The following is an 18,189-nucleotide window of genomic DNA, read 5'->3' as shown; positions in this document are numbered from 1 at the left end:
CCAGGGATGAAGACATGTCCTATGACAAGCCACCCATGCACCAGAAGCCACCTGTGGGGCATTGGGCACGTCATCCTACGCTGTAGCCTCAGTTCTCTGCTGTACAAAGGGCATTGTAATTGCTCCTGGGAGTCAGGTGAGGGGTGTGTTGTGTGGTGGGCATAGTGTCAGGCACACAGTAAGTGCCCAATAAAGGGTGGGGGTGGTTGCTGCTGTGACTCCAGAGACAGGGCAGGGGAAGGAGGGCCCTGAAGGTCTGGCCAAGGATCCTGGTCCTTGCAGGACATGGAGGAGGCCGGGGTCCAAGCCCAGGAGCAGTGTGGGTGCCAGCCTGGTGCCTCTCTTCCTTGGGCCCAGCCCAAGGCGGGAGGACGAGGAGAGCAGGCGTTAGCTGGTCTGGAGCTTCGATAATCTTTTCCTTTTCCTGGAGCATGTGAAGACTTTGACCCCAGAGCCATCCCGGAAGTGCTGGTGCGAGTGCGCTATGGAACTGGCCCTCACCAGCCTCTTGCTCTCGCTTCTCCCTGGGGGCCTGTGGGGGACCGAGAGCCCCCTGGCTCTCCCATCTAGCCCTTCCCTGAGGAGTACCACTGGGTTAAACTTGGATTCAGGTAGGATAAATATCGGGTGTGGCGGACACTGATCCTACAGGAGAATAAATGGGCCTGAAATTTGGGGGCAGATAAAGAGGGGGTGTCTAATTCCAGCTCCTTATGGCCTCGTGATTGGGCAGGTCCTCTGAGGAATGCAGGCGGTGGGGTCCCCGATCCACACCCCAGACCTCAGTACTGTCACAGCTGCCAGTGTCTGGGATAAATGAAGGCAGGTCTGGGGATGTTCAGAGAGTCCCGAGGGGGCCGCGTATAACCCGGGCCCATGAACTCTGTGCAGTGTGTGGACGTCCGCAGGCGACCAGCCGCATTGTGTCGGGGCAGGACGCCCAGCAGGGCCAGTGGCCGTGGCAGGTCAGCCTGAGGGAGAACAATGAGCACGTGTGTGGGGGCGCTCTGATCACCGAGGCCTGGGTGCTGACGGCAGCCCACTGCTTCTCTAAGTAAGTAGATGCCCAGGGCACGAGCTCAGGCCAGGCCAGCAGGAGCTGCTCTTACCCCTTTCCCTGCACCCTCATTTCTCCAGTTGAAAGGCAGCCTTCTGCCTGCCTGGGCAGGAGACAAGGCAGAGGACATCTCCCCCAGCACCTCACGTGTCCACCGTGGATGGCCCCCATCCCTGGGCTGGGCACTGGGGAGAGGTAGGACTGGAGAGAGACCCAGCCCCAGCCCTCCCATGTATATCTCCCAAGAAATGATTCACTCCCCAGAACGCTTTTGGTTTCTCCCACATCAGAGCATCCCTTGAGCATGCAAGGTCTCAAATCCACTGCTCACCAGCCTGATGGCCTTTGGACAGGGGACTTCACCCCCCACCATAGTGTTCCACACCTGCAAATTGGAGGGCATGATGGGTGCCTTGCAGGGTTGTGCTGAGGATTAATGGGGATGCCTGGCAGTGCTGCCATGCGCTCAGCTCTCAAAAAAGTCCAGTGTAGTAATGTCAGGGTCCTGGGCTGGCCGGTTAGCTCAGTTGGTTAGACGTGGTGCTGATAACACCAAGGTCCAGGGTTCCATCCCTGTACTGGCCAGCCACTCCCCCAAAAATGTTAGGGCCCTCAAATAAAGATCATCCTTAGTCCCTGCCATGGACCTTGGCATAGCCTCCACGATGCCCTTGACCTTCCCTGTCCCCAGGGACCAGCCCCTGTCTAACTACTTCGTGCTACTGGGCGCCATCTCCTCCTATCCTGAAGACGGTGAGCCTGGGGAGCTCCGAGCCGTAGCCCAGTTCATCACGTACCCGAGCTACACGGAGGAGCACAATGGTGGGGACATTGCCCTGGTGCAGCTGGCTTCCTCCATCACCTTCAGTGACCTTATCCTTCCAGTCTGCCTCCCTAAGCCTGGAGACCCCCTGGATCCTGGCACCTTGTGCTGGGTCACCGGCTGGGGGTACATCAACACAAATACATGTAAGGATGAGGTTGGTGTTGTGGGGTGACTCAGCAGGGGCCAGTTTTGACACCCTCCCTAGGGTCAGCTGCCCCAGCCACCACCCTCATACCGCACACGCAGCGACAGACACAGCAGGGGGCGAGCCACTGAAATACTGCCCTGCTAGCACATAGGCATCCTCCCACCCCAGACCCTCCCCCAGGCCTCCCACCCCATCCTGCCAGCATCCGGTAACCATGGGAACAATGCTGGGCCCAGCAGAGGGCTCTGGGATGCTGGTGCCACCTGAGCTTGCATGTGTTCTGATAGGCCAGCGCATATGTCCTCTGTGCTCAGGGGCTGCGGCCCCCTTTGGAGCCTGCCTGGGCTCAGTCGTGGCTGGGCAACCTCCTCTGGCAGCCTCCTCTGGCAAGTGGAGATCTCAAGGATGCGGTTAATGCAAGGGTTACGTGGAATGATGCATTAAGGGCATCTCCAGAGGGCTGGACTGGCCTGAGTTCTCAGTATATGTTGTCACTGCCATCATCATCCCTCATGCTTGTGATGTCACCTTGCTTTAGTCTCCTGGGGCTGCCGTAACAAATTGCCACAGGCTGGGGGTCTTAAAACAACAGAAATGTGTCCTCTCACAGTTCTGGAGGCCAGAAGTCTGAAGTGAAAGTGTTGTCCGGGCCTCACTCCCTCCAGAGGCTTGAGGGGAGGACTTTTCTTGTCTCCTCCAGCGGCTGGTTGCTCCCAGTGGTCCTTGGCATTCCTTGGCCTGTGGCTGCGTCACTCTAACCTCTGCCTCTGTCTTCACACGGCCTTCTCCCCTGTGTTTGTCCCTGAGTCTTCTCCTCTTCTGTTTCTCATAAGACACTCTCACCCTCATTCACTAAGACCTCATCTTAACTGACAGCATCTGCAAAGCTCTCCTTTCCAAACAAGGTCACATTCTAGGTTCTAGGAAGTCTGGGCAGCACACGACTTAACCCACTCTGCACCTACTAAGTCACTTTTGACCTGAAATATGGAAAGCCAAAGGTCACGGGTGGAAGTAACGTGACAATCGTCTGTGGCCAGAGCTAGGTCTTGAAACCAGGTCTTGGTTCTTGCCCCACTCCCCATGGCATGTCCGTCCCACCCCACTGTCCACATTCTCGGAGGGAGGCTGAGACCAGCAGAGCCTCCACACAGCTGCCAGTGCCCTACTGGGGGAGGAAGAGGACAGGTCTTCCTGGTGTTTTATTGAGACACATTAATATCCTCCCCCTGGGGCTGGGATTCAGCCTCTGGGAGGCGGGGATGATGCGGGCTCACCTCGTGACCTTGGCGTAGTCATCAGGGTTTTATGAGGGCAAACTTGGACTCCTGCTCTACCGGAAGCAGAAGAATGACACTCAGAAATGGCTTCATGCCACGGGGCCATCCAAATGCTGGCATGTAGGGACAGCCCAGCCAGGAGACAGGAAGTGACAGCTCCCCTCTGAGCTCTGCTCTGCATACCTGGTCTCCCCAGTGCTGCCTCCACCCTTCACCCTGAAGGAAGTGCAGCTGCCCATCATCGACTCTGAGACCTGTGACGCCTACTACCACGAGGACTCCGGCATCCCCAGCCAGGAGCCCCTCATCCTGGAGGACATGCTGTGTGCTGGCTTCGAGGACGGCCAGAAGGACGCCTGCCAGGTGAGAGAGCCGGGACCAGGCTGCCCTCCCCAGCACCCCAGGAGGGTCAGGGTCTCTCCATCACCACTGTGAACCTCCCAGGATGGAGGAGGACAAAAAAAATTTTTTTAATACAAGGATCATTTTTTTTAAAAGTTCCCAGTCTCTGTCTCCCTTCCAAATATTATAAAAATATTATCAGGACACGCAGTATCTGCAACTATGATCACATCTCTATCCTTAAAGCTTTCCTTTTTGGCCAGAATTTTTTTTTCCTTTTTTTTTAATTAACTTTTTTTTTTTTTTGCTGCTGGCTGGTACAGGGATCCGAACCCATGACCTTGGTGTTATCAGCACCACGCTCTAACCAAGTGAGCTAACCAGCGAGCCCCACAATTGCTTTTTCTAGCTGTAGCAGAAGTTTAAATTTTATGTAGAGAGTAGACTGTCCTATCACATTGCTTTACCATCTGCCATGGACATCCCCACTAATTCCCAGACCAGCCGCCCTGCCACTTTCCAGAAATATCCAATCCACTGATTCTCTGCCTGCTAGCCCTGGCCAGTAAAGAGCTGAAGGGTGGTTGGTGGGACCAGGATGGGGGCGGGGGGCTGTGAACCTGAATTTCCCACCCATGTAAGGAGAACAGCTGGTTCTGAGCAGCCCTGGTCCCTCAAGCTCCTACACTCTGGGCCCCTTCTTTCTTCCCAGGGTGATTCCGGAGGCCCCCTGGTCTGTGACATTGATGGCGTCTGGATCCAGGCAGGGCTGGTGAGTTGGGGGTCCTACTGTGGCCTCCCCAGGAAGCCAGGTGTTTACACTAATGTCAGCTTCTACAGAACATGGATTATCGACACAATCTGGAGCTCGACCTCAAAGGAAAGAAACTACTCTCCAAGACTTGCTGGGACCTACTCTGGTCTGTTGCTGCTTCTGGGACTGCTGGGGGGTACCCTCGTCTCCCTGGGGCTTGCCTAACCGAGTATCCCATTCTCTCAGCCCTCCAAACTCATGCCCTCTCTCTGCTCTTGGCCAGGAACAGCTTCTCGAAAGGACCCCCCTCCCTGCACCCTCCCTGGGCAGCTGCCTGCTGCCATCCACACAATACCCTGTCCTCCAGGGACCCTCTCCAGCCCCTCCCCCCATCACCACATGGTTCTCTCTTTAGACCCAGCCCTGTCCTCTCACTTGTCCCCCATGGGCCCTAAGCTGCCTCTTGCCCTCCCCACCAGCCCCTGGACTCTGCAGGGGACAGAGCCTGGCATCTTCACTTCCTTTCTCACCCCACTTCCCATCCCCGGGGCTGAGCTACAGGGTGTAGCCATGTCTCAGGATTCCTGGGACTCCTGGAATCAAGGTTCCTAGCCCATGGGGTGGGACAGTCCCTTTGCAGATGTGTCTGTCCTCAAGGCAATAAAGACTGGAGCTGGCAGGACACTTCCTCCCACTGGGCAGTTCCTCTCCTGTCTATGAGCCACATGATCCATGAAAGTATCTCCCATGTATAGAAACTCTATCCACAGAGTGCCACCAGGTGCTCACGGCAGCCTGTTGGGTGCACATGCGATGTCCCATTCTTCAGACAGGGAAACTGAAGGCTGGGAGCTCCAGGCTTTGCCCAAGCCCTCTCAGAAGCCAGGTTCCAAGGTTCAGTGGGCAGCAGATCAGTTCACCCTGGGCATCCTGGGGCCACTAGCAGGGATGAGGGTGAATCCCAGGGCACCAGGTGGGGCTGGGGCTCATGCCTGTGTCTGCCTGGGCTGGGCAGGTGAGATGCTGGCTCACTCACCTGGGCATGAATGGCACAGGCTTGGGCCGGGCTGAGGTTGCTCTCGATCTCTTTCCTTCCACAATCCCAGTCTCTCCAGGGAAGTCTGGGAACTGGCTGGAGACATATAAGAAGGCAGCTGGAGCGGGGTGCACAGGGCTAGGACCCCGAGCAGGGATGGAGGTGTGAGTGGGGACCCTGAGGGCCACTGCTCAGGGGCAGGAGGAACAGGAGGTGGGGGGAAAGGCAGGCTGAACTCCTTTGGGTGGAAGCCTCGGCCTCCGTCCCAGGACGCCCCTCTGGCCGAGTGGTCACACCTTCCAGGGCTCCCATGGCTCTTGAGTCACAGGTCTCTGCACCCCAGGCCATGGCCGAGGACCCTCCCTCTCTGCAGCCCTTGCCGGGCCCTTGCACTCAGCTCTTCAGGGCTTTCTGTAGGGCACCCGTTCCTGCTGCCTTGCTCACCCAGCCCCAGGCATCTCCCTGGAACCTGCTCTGGGCACATGTACCTGAGCATCTCCTCTCCTGCAGTGGCAGGATTGTCTACCTCCAGGGCTGTCTGGTCAGCCTGGGAGACACCCCCAGGTCCCCTGGCTGGGCCGAGGGGTGGAAACGGAGCTGTGGTGCGGGCAGGATGGGCTGTGGCTGAGGGCGGCCAAGGGCTCTGGAACCCCGGCATCGCAGCATGCGCCCTGCACACACAGCCAACTCTGGAGGAGGAAAAGGGCCCATAAATGGTCTCCAAGACAAATTGTTTGGCATCAGACTATAGCTATGGCCGACCGCCAGGGACATTGAGTGGTCACCTGCCCCGAGGCCTCCTACACCGCTCACATCTGACGTGTGTCAGCCAGGATGCTGTGCTGGGCTACCTGCGGAAATGCCAGGGAGGAGAAGCCCCCTCTACCCTCACCTGAAAGACCCCCCCCCTCATGTACCATCAACCATGAAGTGAACACCAGCTGCTGCCATTCCCCCTGCCCCAGGCTCCTTCCCCTACAGTAGACACGTGGGGTGCCAGCCAGGTGTGACAGAGTGGGTGAAGGAGGGAGGGGAGAAAATGCTACCCCCCATCTACGAAGAGGAGCCCCAATGACCTCCAAGGGACTTCTGAGCTTTGTAGACCCTGCCTCTGGCTTCCCAAGAGCTGAGGTTCCCCACAGGGCGTCCTGGGGAGCCATTTGGTGAAGGCCACGGTCAGGACTACTCCTGGGCAGATTGCCCCACTGACCTGCCCCCCGAGCCAGACCCCTTCAACCCTGGCGACACTCTGCCAGCCGGCCTGTCCCCCTTTCCTCCTTCCTTTCCCCCACCACTAACTCTTCACACACAGCACTTGTAGGCAGCCGGTAACCACATGCGCAAGTCACCAAACAAGATCACTTGGGATACTGCTGAGTTCTAGGAAGAAAATACACAGGGGCAATGAGACGGATGGTCAGTGGGGGCCTCAGGGGCTTGCTTCAGAGGGAGGTGGGTAGAGAAAGTCTTGCTGAGAAGGAGACCCAAATGCCAGCTGTGCAGCTGGGAGAGGAGTCCGCAGGGAGAGGTGACCCTGAGGCTGGAGCCAGTTCAGAGCTCACTAGGGAAGGAGAGCTGGGGCCCGGGGCAGATGGGTGGTCAGAGGCAGGAGAGAGCCAGGCTACAAGGGCCTCTCAAGGGCCGTGGGGAGCCCCCAGCTTTTGGCAGGACCTTCGGCTTAAGTCATCCCTTGGGCTACAGTTGAGAAGGGACTCCCTGGGCTCTCCCCATGGCTCCAGGAGGCAGTTGTTGGCACTGGTCCTGGGCCATGAGCCATGCTTGGCCGTGACAGCAGGGAGTACACAGGAGCCTAGCACAGACACAACTGTTGTGATGCCAAGGGACAAGAGGAAGGGGAGGCAATTTTAGGAAAATACCCATTTGCCGTGTCTAGTGGCCATTCCCCATCCAGCCCTGGCCTTCCATTGGGACCCATTCTGCTCCTAAGTCCCTTGGCCTGATCCCATGCCCACTGCCCTCTCTCTGCAGAGTGACTTGGGGGGCAGGGTAGGGACCAGTGTGTGAAGTCAAAGAGACATGCCATTGGGCTGGCATCAACATCTGGAGAAGGTCCTGCAGTCCCCTAGCACCTGGTGTCTTATCAGTCTCACCCCTCAATATGCCCTGGATCAAGGACATCATCTGGGAACCCTTTCCAGTTTCTCCAGGCAGGACCCTGGCTCTGCCTGCTCCTGCCTCACTGCCCAGGGCCAAGACCCAGCAGTGTCACAGAGTGGACACCTGGGGGACACTCCTGTGAGTCCCGACTATCTCTCCTGCCTGGCTTCTCCTCCTGTGGAGGTGGCAATGCTGAGGAGCTCATCACTTCCCAACCCCACCATGTCCCTGCTGGTGCTCAGGACGCACAGAGCGGCACCACCAAGCCCAGCCCTCCAGGGACCCCTTCCAGAGTCACAGGTCCCAGGACACCAGGATGAACCACCTAGTGGTGTCTCTGCCTCCCTTTCTGCCCATGTCCCCCAGGACCCCTGATGATAAATTTTGTTAAAGGCAGTTTCAACTTTCATCAAGATTTTATCTGGAGAGGGTGACAAGGGCAGGGGAGGAGCCTGCCTGCAGAGGGCAGCAGGTAGGGACTAGCCGGGCTCAGGGAGGGACAAGGCCCAAGACCATCATTTCGCCCAAGGAAGTCCTGTGAGGGACCATCTTCCTGGCTCCACACACTGCCAGACCCCAATAGTACACAAGAGGACTTGCTAATGTGCTTTAATAGGGCGCTCCTGGTTCTGGGCCAGTCCGTGGTCCTGGAGGAGGCAATGGGTGGACAAAAGGGGGCAATGAAGGATGCAGCAGACAAGAAAGGGAAGGTCAGGTCCACAAGTGCCTGGGCCATAGCAAGAAGTGTGGTTGGGGGACCCACCCCCACGTAGGAGCTGAACGCCAGGACACTGCCGGGCCTGAGCATCCCAGACAGCCCCTGGCCCAGGTGGTGGAGCTGGGAGAAGGCGAGAGGCCAGGGCTCCCACCGCTGCCTCTCCCGCAGGGGGCGCCCAGGAGGGCGGTGGAGCAGGAGGAAGCAGAGGGGGCGCCAGGCTGCGGGAGAGGAGGCCATGGGCGCGCAGGGCGGGTCGCTGCTGCTGGCGCTGCTGCTGGCGCCGCTGCTGTCGCTGGCGGGACCCGAGCAGCCGGGTGAGCTCGGGGGCGTTGCTGGACGGACAGGGCTGGATGCGGGCGGGCGGGGAGCGTGGAGCCGAGGGGAGCTCACCTTCTCGCCTCCTCCCAGCGCCGCAGGAAGCCGACCCAATGTCAGGTAAGGCGCCCAGGACGCGCGCTTCCCTGCGCCGCGCACCCGGCTGGGGCGCAGAGGGCGCCGCATCTGTCCTCTTCCCGATCCCGGGATCCAGAACTCGTTCGTGTTCGGAAGTAACTGATGGGCCCTGGGGGAAGGGGCGGCCGTCTCCAAGCACGTGGGGAGGGTCCCCCGCATCCTCTCCGCAGGCCGCAGTACCCCCGGCCGTGCGCGGGGCCCCTGGGTGGGCGCGCGGGTTCCCGGGGAGGCCCCCCAGCTTTTATGCACCGCGGGGGGCGAGGCCGGGCGGGGTGGGCCTGTCTCCCGCTGCTCAGCCGCGGGTCCCTCTGACCATCCCAGGGCCCTGCGGCCACCGGACCATCCCGTCGCGCGTGGTGGGTGGAGGTGACGCGGAGCTCGGGCGCTGGCCGTGGCAGGGGAGCCTGCGTCTGTGGGGCAACCACGTCTGCGGAGCGAGCCTGCTCAGCCGCCGCTGGGTGCTCACGGCCGCGCACTGCTTCGAAAAGTGAGTCCATTGGCGCGGGGGGGGGGGGGGGGGGGGGAGGGGAGCGGGGCGGCTTCGGCCTGGGTTTGCGCGGCGCCCACGTTGCACGAGGGGCGGCTGGTATTGTTCTGAGGCCTAGACTAGGCTGCGGCTGGCTGCACTCACGAGAGTTCCAGTTGACGCCCTCGAGGGAACCCTTTTCAGGTTCTTCTAGAATGTTCTTCCAGAACATTCCCATGCACGTTTGGTATATTGCTTCCCCCCCCAACCCAAGCAGGACCACCGTCCGTACCCCCCTCATTCCACCTTCCTCCCACAGGGGTGGGAGGTTGGGCTGCGGTGGGGGTAAGAGCTGAGCATTCCCCAGAAAAGCTCTTTGGACGCCATCTTGCTGAGGGTCCCACATTGGCGTCTGTGCATCTGCTCATTCCTTATTGGGCTGCATAGGGGCCCCACTTGAGGACTTGGTTCGATTTACCTATCCTAGGACAGCTCTGTGAGGTGCCAAGACCGTGGGGGGTGGGGATGGGGGGTGCTCCTGCTCCAGCCTCCACAGTGCCCAGGTTCTGGGACTCTGGTTGTGGCCTCTTTGGGCTCCCCGGCCCTTTGGCCATCAGAAGGAATTGCTCACAGCCCCCAGTCTCACCTCGTGGAGTGACCCCCCAGCTGTGGGCAGGTGGCCAGCCCTGTTCCATGGCCTCTGACTGCTCTCTCCTCCCCCACCAGTTCTGAGGATCCCTACGAGTGGACAGTGCAGTTTGGCGAGCTGACTTCTATGCCACCTTTCTGGAACCTGCATGCCTACTACAATCGTTACCAGGTGGAGGATATCTATCTGAGCCCCAAGTTCCAGGGGGCTCCACCCAATGACATTGCCATGCTAAGGCTGTCCTCCTCTGTCACCTACACTAATTACATCCAGCCCATCTGTGTCCCAGCCTCTACAGTGGAGTTCGAAAACCGATCTGACTGCTGGGTGACTGGCTGGGGGGACATCGAAGAGGATACTGGTGAGGCTGGGGACAGTCAGGTCTGGGGGAGGGGCACTATCCTAGTCCACCTGTGGCAGCCGCACCAGCCCCCTGCTTGGTTGTGGGGTGCAGCTGGGGCCCCTCCTGCTGGCGTCCGCAGCTTTCTCTCCTCACCTGCTTTTCTACTGCTGCTCCCACCTGCAAGTGCATGAACCACTCAGTTCTCTCCCTTCCTGAGACTACGTGGCCCAGAAAGAGAGGCTGAGAGGGAGGCCCGCTCGGCCCAGGCCTGCATTCCCTCGCCTGCAGGGTGAGGGTTTTGGAGGATTCCCTGCTAAAGGCCGCAGGTGTTGATCTATTCATACATCTTTTCAGTTTACAGGGTGCTCACCCCTTCCCCAGCCATTAAGCTCCCCACTGTGGCTCCTCCCTGCCTTCTGCATCTACCCTAGTTCTGACTGACTCTCCTGGAGTGTGAGCTTATTTTTCTCTCTCCTCAAAATGTCTCAACATCCTCCTCTAACCTGTCTCCCCACTGAATCCCTTCTGGGGGGCCCTCGGGCCAGCATGATCTAGCATCTGCTTCCCCCTCAACATGAATCCCCTGAAACAGCATTCCCAGAGGTGCCCTGGGGCCACCAGCTCCCCAGACTGGGCATGTTCCCTGTGCCTGGAATGCCCCTTTGCACTGCTCCCTGGCCTGGCCCATGCCTGCATTATGCTATAACAATCGCAATAATAACAGGTACAGCTCCTTGCACACAGGCTGTGTGCTTGGCACTGTCCTAGGCTTAGGGACCCAGGAGTGAGCGAGGCAAGATCTCTGTTCCTCCTGGAACTTACATACGAATGAAGTTGGAAATGCTTTTATACCCGTTTTGCAGATGAGGAAACTGAGAGTTATGTAAATTGCCCAAGGTCCCAGAACTAGTACATGGAGAAGCCAGGGCTCATTGGCTCAGAGAGGGTAAGGGATGTTCCCAAAGTTACACACCGGGAATTGGAAAGGGGGATAGAGAACTTAACACTATATCTGTCTTCCTGTAGAATAGGGGTCCTTTCCCTTCCCCTAGGAAGGGTCCCTGCTTCAATAGATGTGTGGGTATGAGCCAAGGGGCTCAGCCATGCTGGCTCAGCCACCCGCCCTCCTTCCTGGGCCCAGGACTGATAGGTGGCCACCTCACACCCAGGCTCCATCCGTACTCTCACAGTGCATGGTGGGCAGGTAGGAGGCACTGCTGGAGCCCCCCTGCCTGGCGTGAACTTTCACTGTGCCACGTGCAAGCTGAGAGACCTTGGGCAAAGCACTTCATCTAACTGAGCCTCAGCTTCCTTATCTGTAAAACTGGGTAATAGCAGTTCTAACTTCATAAGGTAGTTCTTTTTTTTTTTTTTTTTTTTTTTGGCAGCTGGCTGGTATAAGGCACGGAACATAGGGTAGCTCTGAGGTTTAAAAGAGTTAATCCATAAGGACTTAGAAGAGTGTCTAGCCTACAGGAAGTGCTATGTACTTGTTAGCTCTTATTGTTATTATTGTAGCTGTCATTGTCCTCTGCAGGATAAGGTGCTGACTGGGACCCAGACTTAGGAATTGAGCAGACGTGGGTTCACATCAGGCTCTGACACTTCCCTGGTGCTTTGACAGGGACAGGGGTAGGGAATCCTCCCCCAACTTTTTCCTTATCTATCTGGAAGTAGGTCATGATGGCTACTGCATCCCAGGGTGCTGAAGCAGCCCTACGAGGACATCATAAAGTCCTTACCTCAGGCCCTGAAAGTGCCCAGATGCTATAGAGGACAGAGAGCCCAACGGACTGCCCCACCTGGTCTGACACCCAGATGCTGCAGTTGGGTTGTGCTAATCATAAAATCATCTCAGTTGCCTTAGCTCCTCCCCTGCACATGTTTTAGCTAAGGAATCTCTCCATTGGCTCAGGCAGGGGCTATCATCTCTATTCTACAGACAGGGAACTGAGTCTGGGGGGAGCTCTAAGATCCTGTCCATCCACTGGGTCCTTCTGTGATATTGTTGAGCACACAGGATGTGCTGGATGCTGGGCTAGAGCTCGGGAGTCATCCAGAGCAATGTGCCAGGCACCATGGGTGTGCCAGGGACACCCTCACCCCCACAGCCTATGTCATCCTTGCTAGAGAAGAGGTTCAAGTGTCCCTCTTTTTTGCCCCCCGTCTCCCCGACAGCTCTGCCATCTCCCTACACCCTTCAGGAAGCGGAGGTCAGCATCATAAACAACACCATGTGTAACCACCTGTTCCAAAAGTCTGATTTCCGCTTGGACATCTGGGGAGACATGGTTTGTGCTGGCCATCCCCAAGGTGGCAAGGATGCCTGCTTCGTGAGTGTCACTCCCTGCCCCACCAGGGTCTCCTGGGCCTAGATATCCCAGCATTCCCAGTCCTGGGCTGACAGCACCCTGTCTCCCTGTCCCTCATTTGATCTCACACCAATCCTGGGAGGCTACTGCCCCACTTCGCCGATGCAGAAACTCAGGCTCAGTTGTTGCCGGGGGAGGAGTGGGATTTGCACCCAGTCTGCCCCCCAACTCCACAGCCCCTCCCACTCTCCCAGCCTCTCTGTGGGCACTGCTTGCCCTGCCCTGGGCCAGGCTCATCCATGCTGCTTCCCAGGGTGACTCAGGTGGACCCTTGGTCTGCGACATGAAGGGCCTGTGGTATCAAGTTGGAGTCGTGAGCTGGGGAGTGGGCTGTGGTCGGCCCAACCGGCCCGGAGTCTACACCAATGTCAGTCAGCACTTCAAATGGATCCGGATGCTGATGGCCCGCAGTGGCATGCCCAGGCCAGACCCCTTCCTGCCTCTGTTGGTCCTCGCTCTGCTGTGGACTCTCCCATTCCTGCAGCCAGCTTGAGCCCACCCCAGCCCGTGAGGGTCGGGGCCATCTAATGAGTCACATTCTGGTCCTCTCCTGTGTGTTAATAAACACGTTCAAGCTGATGTCTTGCAGAGCATTCCCCGAACCCAGGTGGCTTCCTGACAACTCACTCCCATTCACCATGTCCAGTCCAGCCCAAGACTTGTCCTTAACTCCTAAATCTTTGTCCACCTTATCCAAGTTTTGGTTGCAAACAGCAGAACCCTCGCTGGTTAGTTGGATCAGAAGGATAATTTATGGAAGGACAGTAGTAGCTCCAGGGTGTCTGGGAGATGGGAAGTCTGGGGTTGGGGGGGTTGATGTGGAGAAAACGCTCCCAATTGATGACACACCCCCATCCCACAAGTGCCAGATGCTCCCGGTCTTACTGTGGTCTCCCCAAAGGCCAACCTGGACCAAGATTTGGGTGCAGGTAGTTTGTTTGGGAGGTGATCCTTGGAAGCACAGGTGGGGAGAAGTGGGGAAACCAAAGCGGGGAAGGAAGAAATGCCATGAGTTTGCAGGAACGAGGAGGTTGCCATTGTGGGCAGTTGGGCCCCGATTCTCCTGGGGCCACCACATTGGCCCATGGAGGACAAGGACACTAGGGATGGGCATTTCTTTCCGACAACCCCCTCCCCCATGTGTTGAGGATGGTCCTGGGGTGTGGGATGATTCAGAGCTGGAGCAGACCCCTGGTGAGGCTGTCAGTCCCTAAGGAGCTGCAGCAGCACCATGAGGTGGCTGGGGCCGGGGGGAGCATCAGTCCTTTTGGGCCCCCCATCAGGGTACCCCAACCCCAGCATCTGCATGGCCAAGAGACCAGTCCAGCATGGCTGAATCAGCCAGCTTCCTGAACTCCAAAACACATCTGCATTTTGCCCGATCCCTAATGTTGGAGCACAAGAAAGTGAGAGAAGCTCTGGCCCAGACTCCTGCCCTTGACCCCCCACAGTCCCTGCTTCAGGGAAAATGCACCCATCCGAAGCAAACCCTGCTCACCTGTGAGCCTGAGGAGGAGGGCTGGAGAGGTGGTCTGGTTCCCCAAACCAAGGAGGGTGCAGCCTCTAGGAAGTTTTCCCGCCCTGCAAGTCCCCCCCCGCCCCCTCCCACATCTCGCTGGGGGTGGTGGGTGGGTGGGGGCACACACCCCTGGCCTGACTATTTGCTTTCATTTCCCAGAAGGGATTAAAATCCACTTGGGAACAAGTCCCGCCAGCACTTAACACCCCCGATGGCATCCAGAGTACTTTAGGGTCCTGTCCCAGTCCCGTGCACCCCCTGCAGAGCCTCCCCCATCCCTCCTGCCACCTGTCCCCGTCCTCACTCTGCTCCACCGGCACTAGCCATGTGGGCCTTGTCCATACCCGACCCCCCGTCTCTGCAGATGTTGTTCCCTCCATCTTAATTCCCCCCTGCCCCCCCCTCTGGTGCTTGGGGCTCAGTCTAAGAAGTTACCCCTTCCCAGGCCAGCTGCTCCTCGCCTCCATCACCTCCTTTTCCCACCTTCATTGCAAGGCTCGCAGCTTGTCAGCAGACATGGGCTCGTGTGACGGTCTGCGGCCTGCGGAGGCCACGCACACCCCACTCTGCCCCCTGGGCCATTCGCGTTGAACCTGGGGCTCTGCAGGGCCTGAGATGGGGGCAGGATGCCCGGACACTGAGAGGGAGACTCATTATTTAAGGGGGAGGGTGCCTGGAGGAATCTCAACAGGAAAGACAAAACCTGCCTGCTGTCTTCCTCTGACCACACAAATAGCAGGCACCTCCCGTCCATTCTCTCTGTCCCACCAGGGGCAGGGGCAGCGTGACCCTGGCTCTGGGGATAAGGGCCCTCACAGAGATTGAGGGGAGGAGGAAAGCTGGCCACCCTTGGGCACTGGGGGAGGAGGGACGTGGTAACCCTTCCTGACTCCTGAGTTTTCCCTGCTGCTCCAAAAGGACCCATCCTTTCCGATGCCACCATCAATCCAGCCTCCAGGCAACTCCCCTTCTGTGGGGCTCGTCACCCCTGGGGGGACATGTTGGCTTTCTGAGCAGCCCCAAATGCTTGATTTCAGCCGAAATCATGCCCAGTGATTACTCCGGTGGTACTGTCCTTTCCCTTACTTATTTTGATCCTCTACTTAATCTCTTGATTTCCAAAAGAAAAAATATGGATTAATTAGTTTCTTGTGTATCTGGAACATTTTTTTTTTTTTTTTTGCTTAGGTATTTCCAAGAGCTCTCTTGTTGGGGGCGGAAAGTCTCACGCCTCCTACATCTTTCCAATGGAGTGTAACTTTCCTCCATGTAAGATATCCCTACATTTCTTACTTAAAAGTGCTAGCCTTGGGTTCTATCTTATCTAATATTTCCACATCAGCTTTCATCCCGTTTGCAATTTCTTCATTAGCACATTTAAAAAGTCCAAATAAAAACATTTAGAAAGAAATCACAAAAAAATAAATCTCTTAACCAATCTATGCTTGCACTTACTGGAATGTACACACTGGAATATGCTTGCTGTAATACTTGTAAGATAGTAAAGTATTTCCATGAACAATATGATGGACTTTTGTGATTGCAAAAGAAAATGAAGTTTCATATGATTCACTGGTAGCTTATGGGGATAATGGCACATATTGCCTGCTCAAGATGTTTTTTAGTTTTGTCTAAGAAATTGTGCTAGAGAATTCTGAGATTATCAGAATCACTGTGTTTCACAGTAAATATTGTTTGAGGACACCACAACAGTTGTCATCATCACCAGCACTGTCATCAGCATCATCAATGAGCCGTTACTTAGAACTCACACACATTCCCTTTTTTTTGCTCACAGGTGTCTGTTCACCTGCTGAGTGTGGTACTAAAGTGGTAAAATCTTCACAATCTGGCAAAGTATTTGACTTGGAAATGCAACTAGGCTCCACAGTGCTCTGTTTCCAAGTGTGCTCATTATGCTCTTTGTTTCAGCGGATGTGTCAGGAATATTCAAAGTGCAGGAAATGCTTCCTCGTCTTCAGACTTGTACAATCTAGGACAGTTCGCACTGCTGTGGACAGATATGAGTCGACACCCTGCCTTGCTAATGCTCCAGGGATGGGAAGTCCACAGCCGGGCTTGTCCTTTATCTTTCTCAATCCTTTCTTTTATTTAAAACACATTTTACTCTGGAAAATTGTAAATATACACAGATGTAGGTGAATACAAAGATCACCCTACACCAGTCACCCAGCTTAAACAATGATCAGTTTGGGAGCCAATCTTGCATGGTCCTCTTTGGCTTTATGTCTTTCTCTCATGTGTTATGAACCTGGAAGGGTCTACTTGCCCAGCACAGATTAAGTGCCAATGAGGTAGTACACCAGGATATGCACTAGTAAAAATTAGGCTTGAATTGAAAGGTGCCAGTCGAGGAGAACGGGAAGCTAGTGCTCAAAATTCGAACTCCCCGATGGCTTAAAATCACAGGCATTTAGAGAGCAAACATCAGAGTAGGGGAGTCATCTGGGGATCTTTTAAATCTCTTAACCAACTTACACTTGGACTTATTGGAATTAAGTCAGCAAAACTACTTCTGGCATCTTGAGTAATGTCTTTATTGGCTTCATCAAGTCTGGGGAGTATGTGTGTTGCAGCAGGTCTGTGGTCTCTGGTGTCAGAGATGACTGGCGTTAGAGATGTTATCATAGACCATTGTTCAAGGAACAAACATCTTGTTATCCTAAATCACTACTGATTATTATTATGATTATTTTATGTTTTGCCGGCTCCATTTTTCTTTAAGACAAGCATGGCATTCTTTAAGCCACTTCTCATACACTTTTGCCTATTGTGAGCCCCCACACTTGTTTATTGACACTTACATGCTTCACTGCCATAGTGGTTCCAGGCTAACTCTTCAACTAAGCAAAAAACTTACAATATGAAATCAAATTACATCTGTGGCTGTTAGTTTCACACGTTATCTGCCCTTCTGCAGTCTTTGCTCTAAGTTCTAAGCATTCTTCTCTACTTTACCTTCAAGTTTGCCAATTCATTCATTAGCTATGTCCGTTTTATTATTCAGCCCATCTGCAAAAATGGTTAATTTCAGCAATAATATTTTACATTTGTAAACACTCTTTCTTGGACTGCCTGGTCAGCTCAGTTGGTTAGAGCATGGTGTTGTAACACCAAGGGTTTGGATCTCTGTACTGGCCAGCCACCAAAACAAAACAAAACAAAAATACAACCAAACACTCCCTCTTGTTCTCTGATTGCTCTTTTTTTATATGTAATTCTTAGTTCATCCTTGTAAACACCTCTTGGATCCTTCTGAGGAATACTAGTTAGAATTTTCCAAGCTGTCTGCTGTTCCATGTATTATCTCAGTTTTCTTTGGGGTCAGTGGAGTTTATTTAAATATACCCTTCTGGTGCATGTGTGAATTTTCCTGGAACATTTCTTTGTCCTTGTCGTTGTGCAATAAAAGGTTATTTCAAGAGGCTTAGGATGTTTAAATCCTGCACAGTCCAAGGAAAGGACTGTCCCTTGAGTAGCTCCTGGGCTGTGACATAGAAGATGCTCAGTTTGCCTGGGTTTGGTTTTCAGGATGGGCCTTTGGGTTTCCAGCCACGCCCTGAGGTCTCAGTCCCCCTCCTCTGGGCTCTCCCCTGGAGGAAAGTTACTGTTGCCAGTTAGACTTATTTTTAGCACCAACATGGGGAAGATGAGACCACAGGGGGCTGGCTTATGCAAATACAGTGGCTGGGCATACTCAATAGAGCACAGAATATTCTTGAATATGTCTGGTACATGTGATAGGGTCCGACCAATGAACATGCTCCAGGAAGAAACCGACTAAGCATGTGCAAGACTAAATGTTACATAACCAGGAAGCACCCACATAACTGAATATTCATTAGATGGAGAAACTATAAAAGCTGAATCCCAGGGGAAGATGGGGGTTCTTGCTCACTTTCCTGAAGGCAACCTGCACTTCTCTGGCTGAGGTGTGTACACTTCACTTAGTATCTAACTTACTTTCAGCAGGTGGCTGCTCATTCTCTGGAACCAGCCTGCACTTTGTACTGAAACTTAAGTATGTTTTTCTTGCTTTTGTGTTAGACTTGATGTCTGCACTGAACTTTTGTGTTAAACGTGGTGT

At 55.3% G+C, this 18,189-nt stretch overlaps 2 protein-coding genes across 2 annotated transcripts; both read left to right on the top strand.

Annotated features, from left to right (window-relative positions):
- Nucleotides 1-484: 484 nt before the first annotated feature.
- Nucleotides 485-4,632, top strand: LOC134380984 (serine protease 33-like). The gene is made up of 5 exons (XM_063101084.1): nucleotides 485-611; nucleotides 892-1,054; nucleotides 1,749-2,026; nucleotides 3,508-3,674; nucleotides 4,366-4,632. Exons 1-5 carry the CDS (start codon nucleotides 485-487, stop codon nucleotides 4,630-4,632), a joined length of 1,002 nt encoding a protein of 333 aa, XP_062957154.1.
- Nucleotides 4,633-8,514: 3,882 nt separating this feature from the next.
- Nucleotides 8,515-12,432, top strand: LOC134380770 (testisin-like). Its single transcript, XM_063100900.1, has 5 exons — nucleotides 8,515-8,593; nucleotides 8,688-8,714; nucleotides 9,054-9,219; nucleotides 9,925-10,208; nucleotides 12,395-12,432. Exons 1-5 carry the CDS (start codon nucleotides 8,515-8,517, stop codon nucleotides 12,430-12,432), a joined length of 594 nt encoding a protein of 197 aa, XP_062956970.1.
- The last annotated feature ends 5,757 nt before the right edge of the window (nucleotides 12,433-18,189 follow it).

The sequence above is a fragment of the Cynocephalus volans genome, chromosome 6 (assembly GCF_027409185.1).
Source record: "Cynocephalus volans isolate mCynVol1 chromosome 6, mCynVol1.pri, whole genome shotgun sequence".
NCBI lineage: Eukaryota > Metazoa > Chordata > Mammalia > Dermoptera > Cynocephalidae > Cynocephalus > Cynocephalus volans.
The sequence above is the reverse complement of the archived record's forward strand: the minus strand, read 5'-3'. Positions and strand labels throughout refer to the sequence as shown.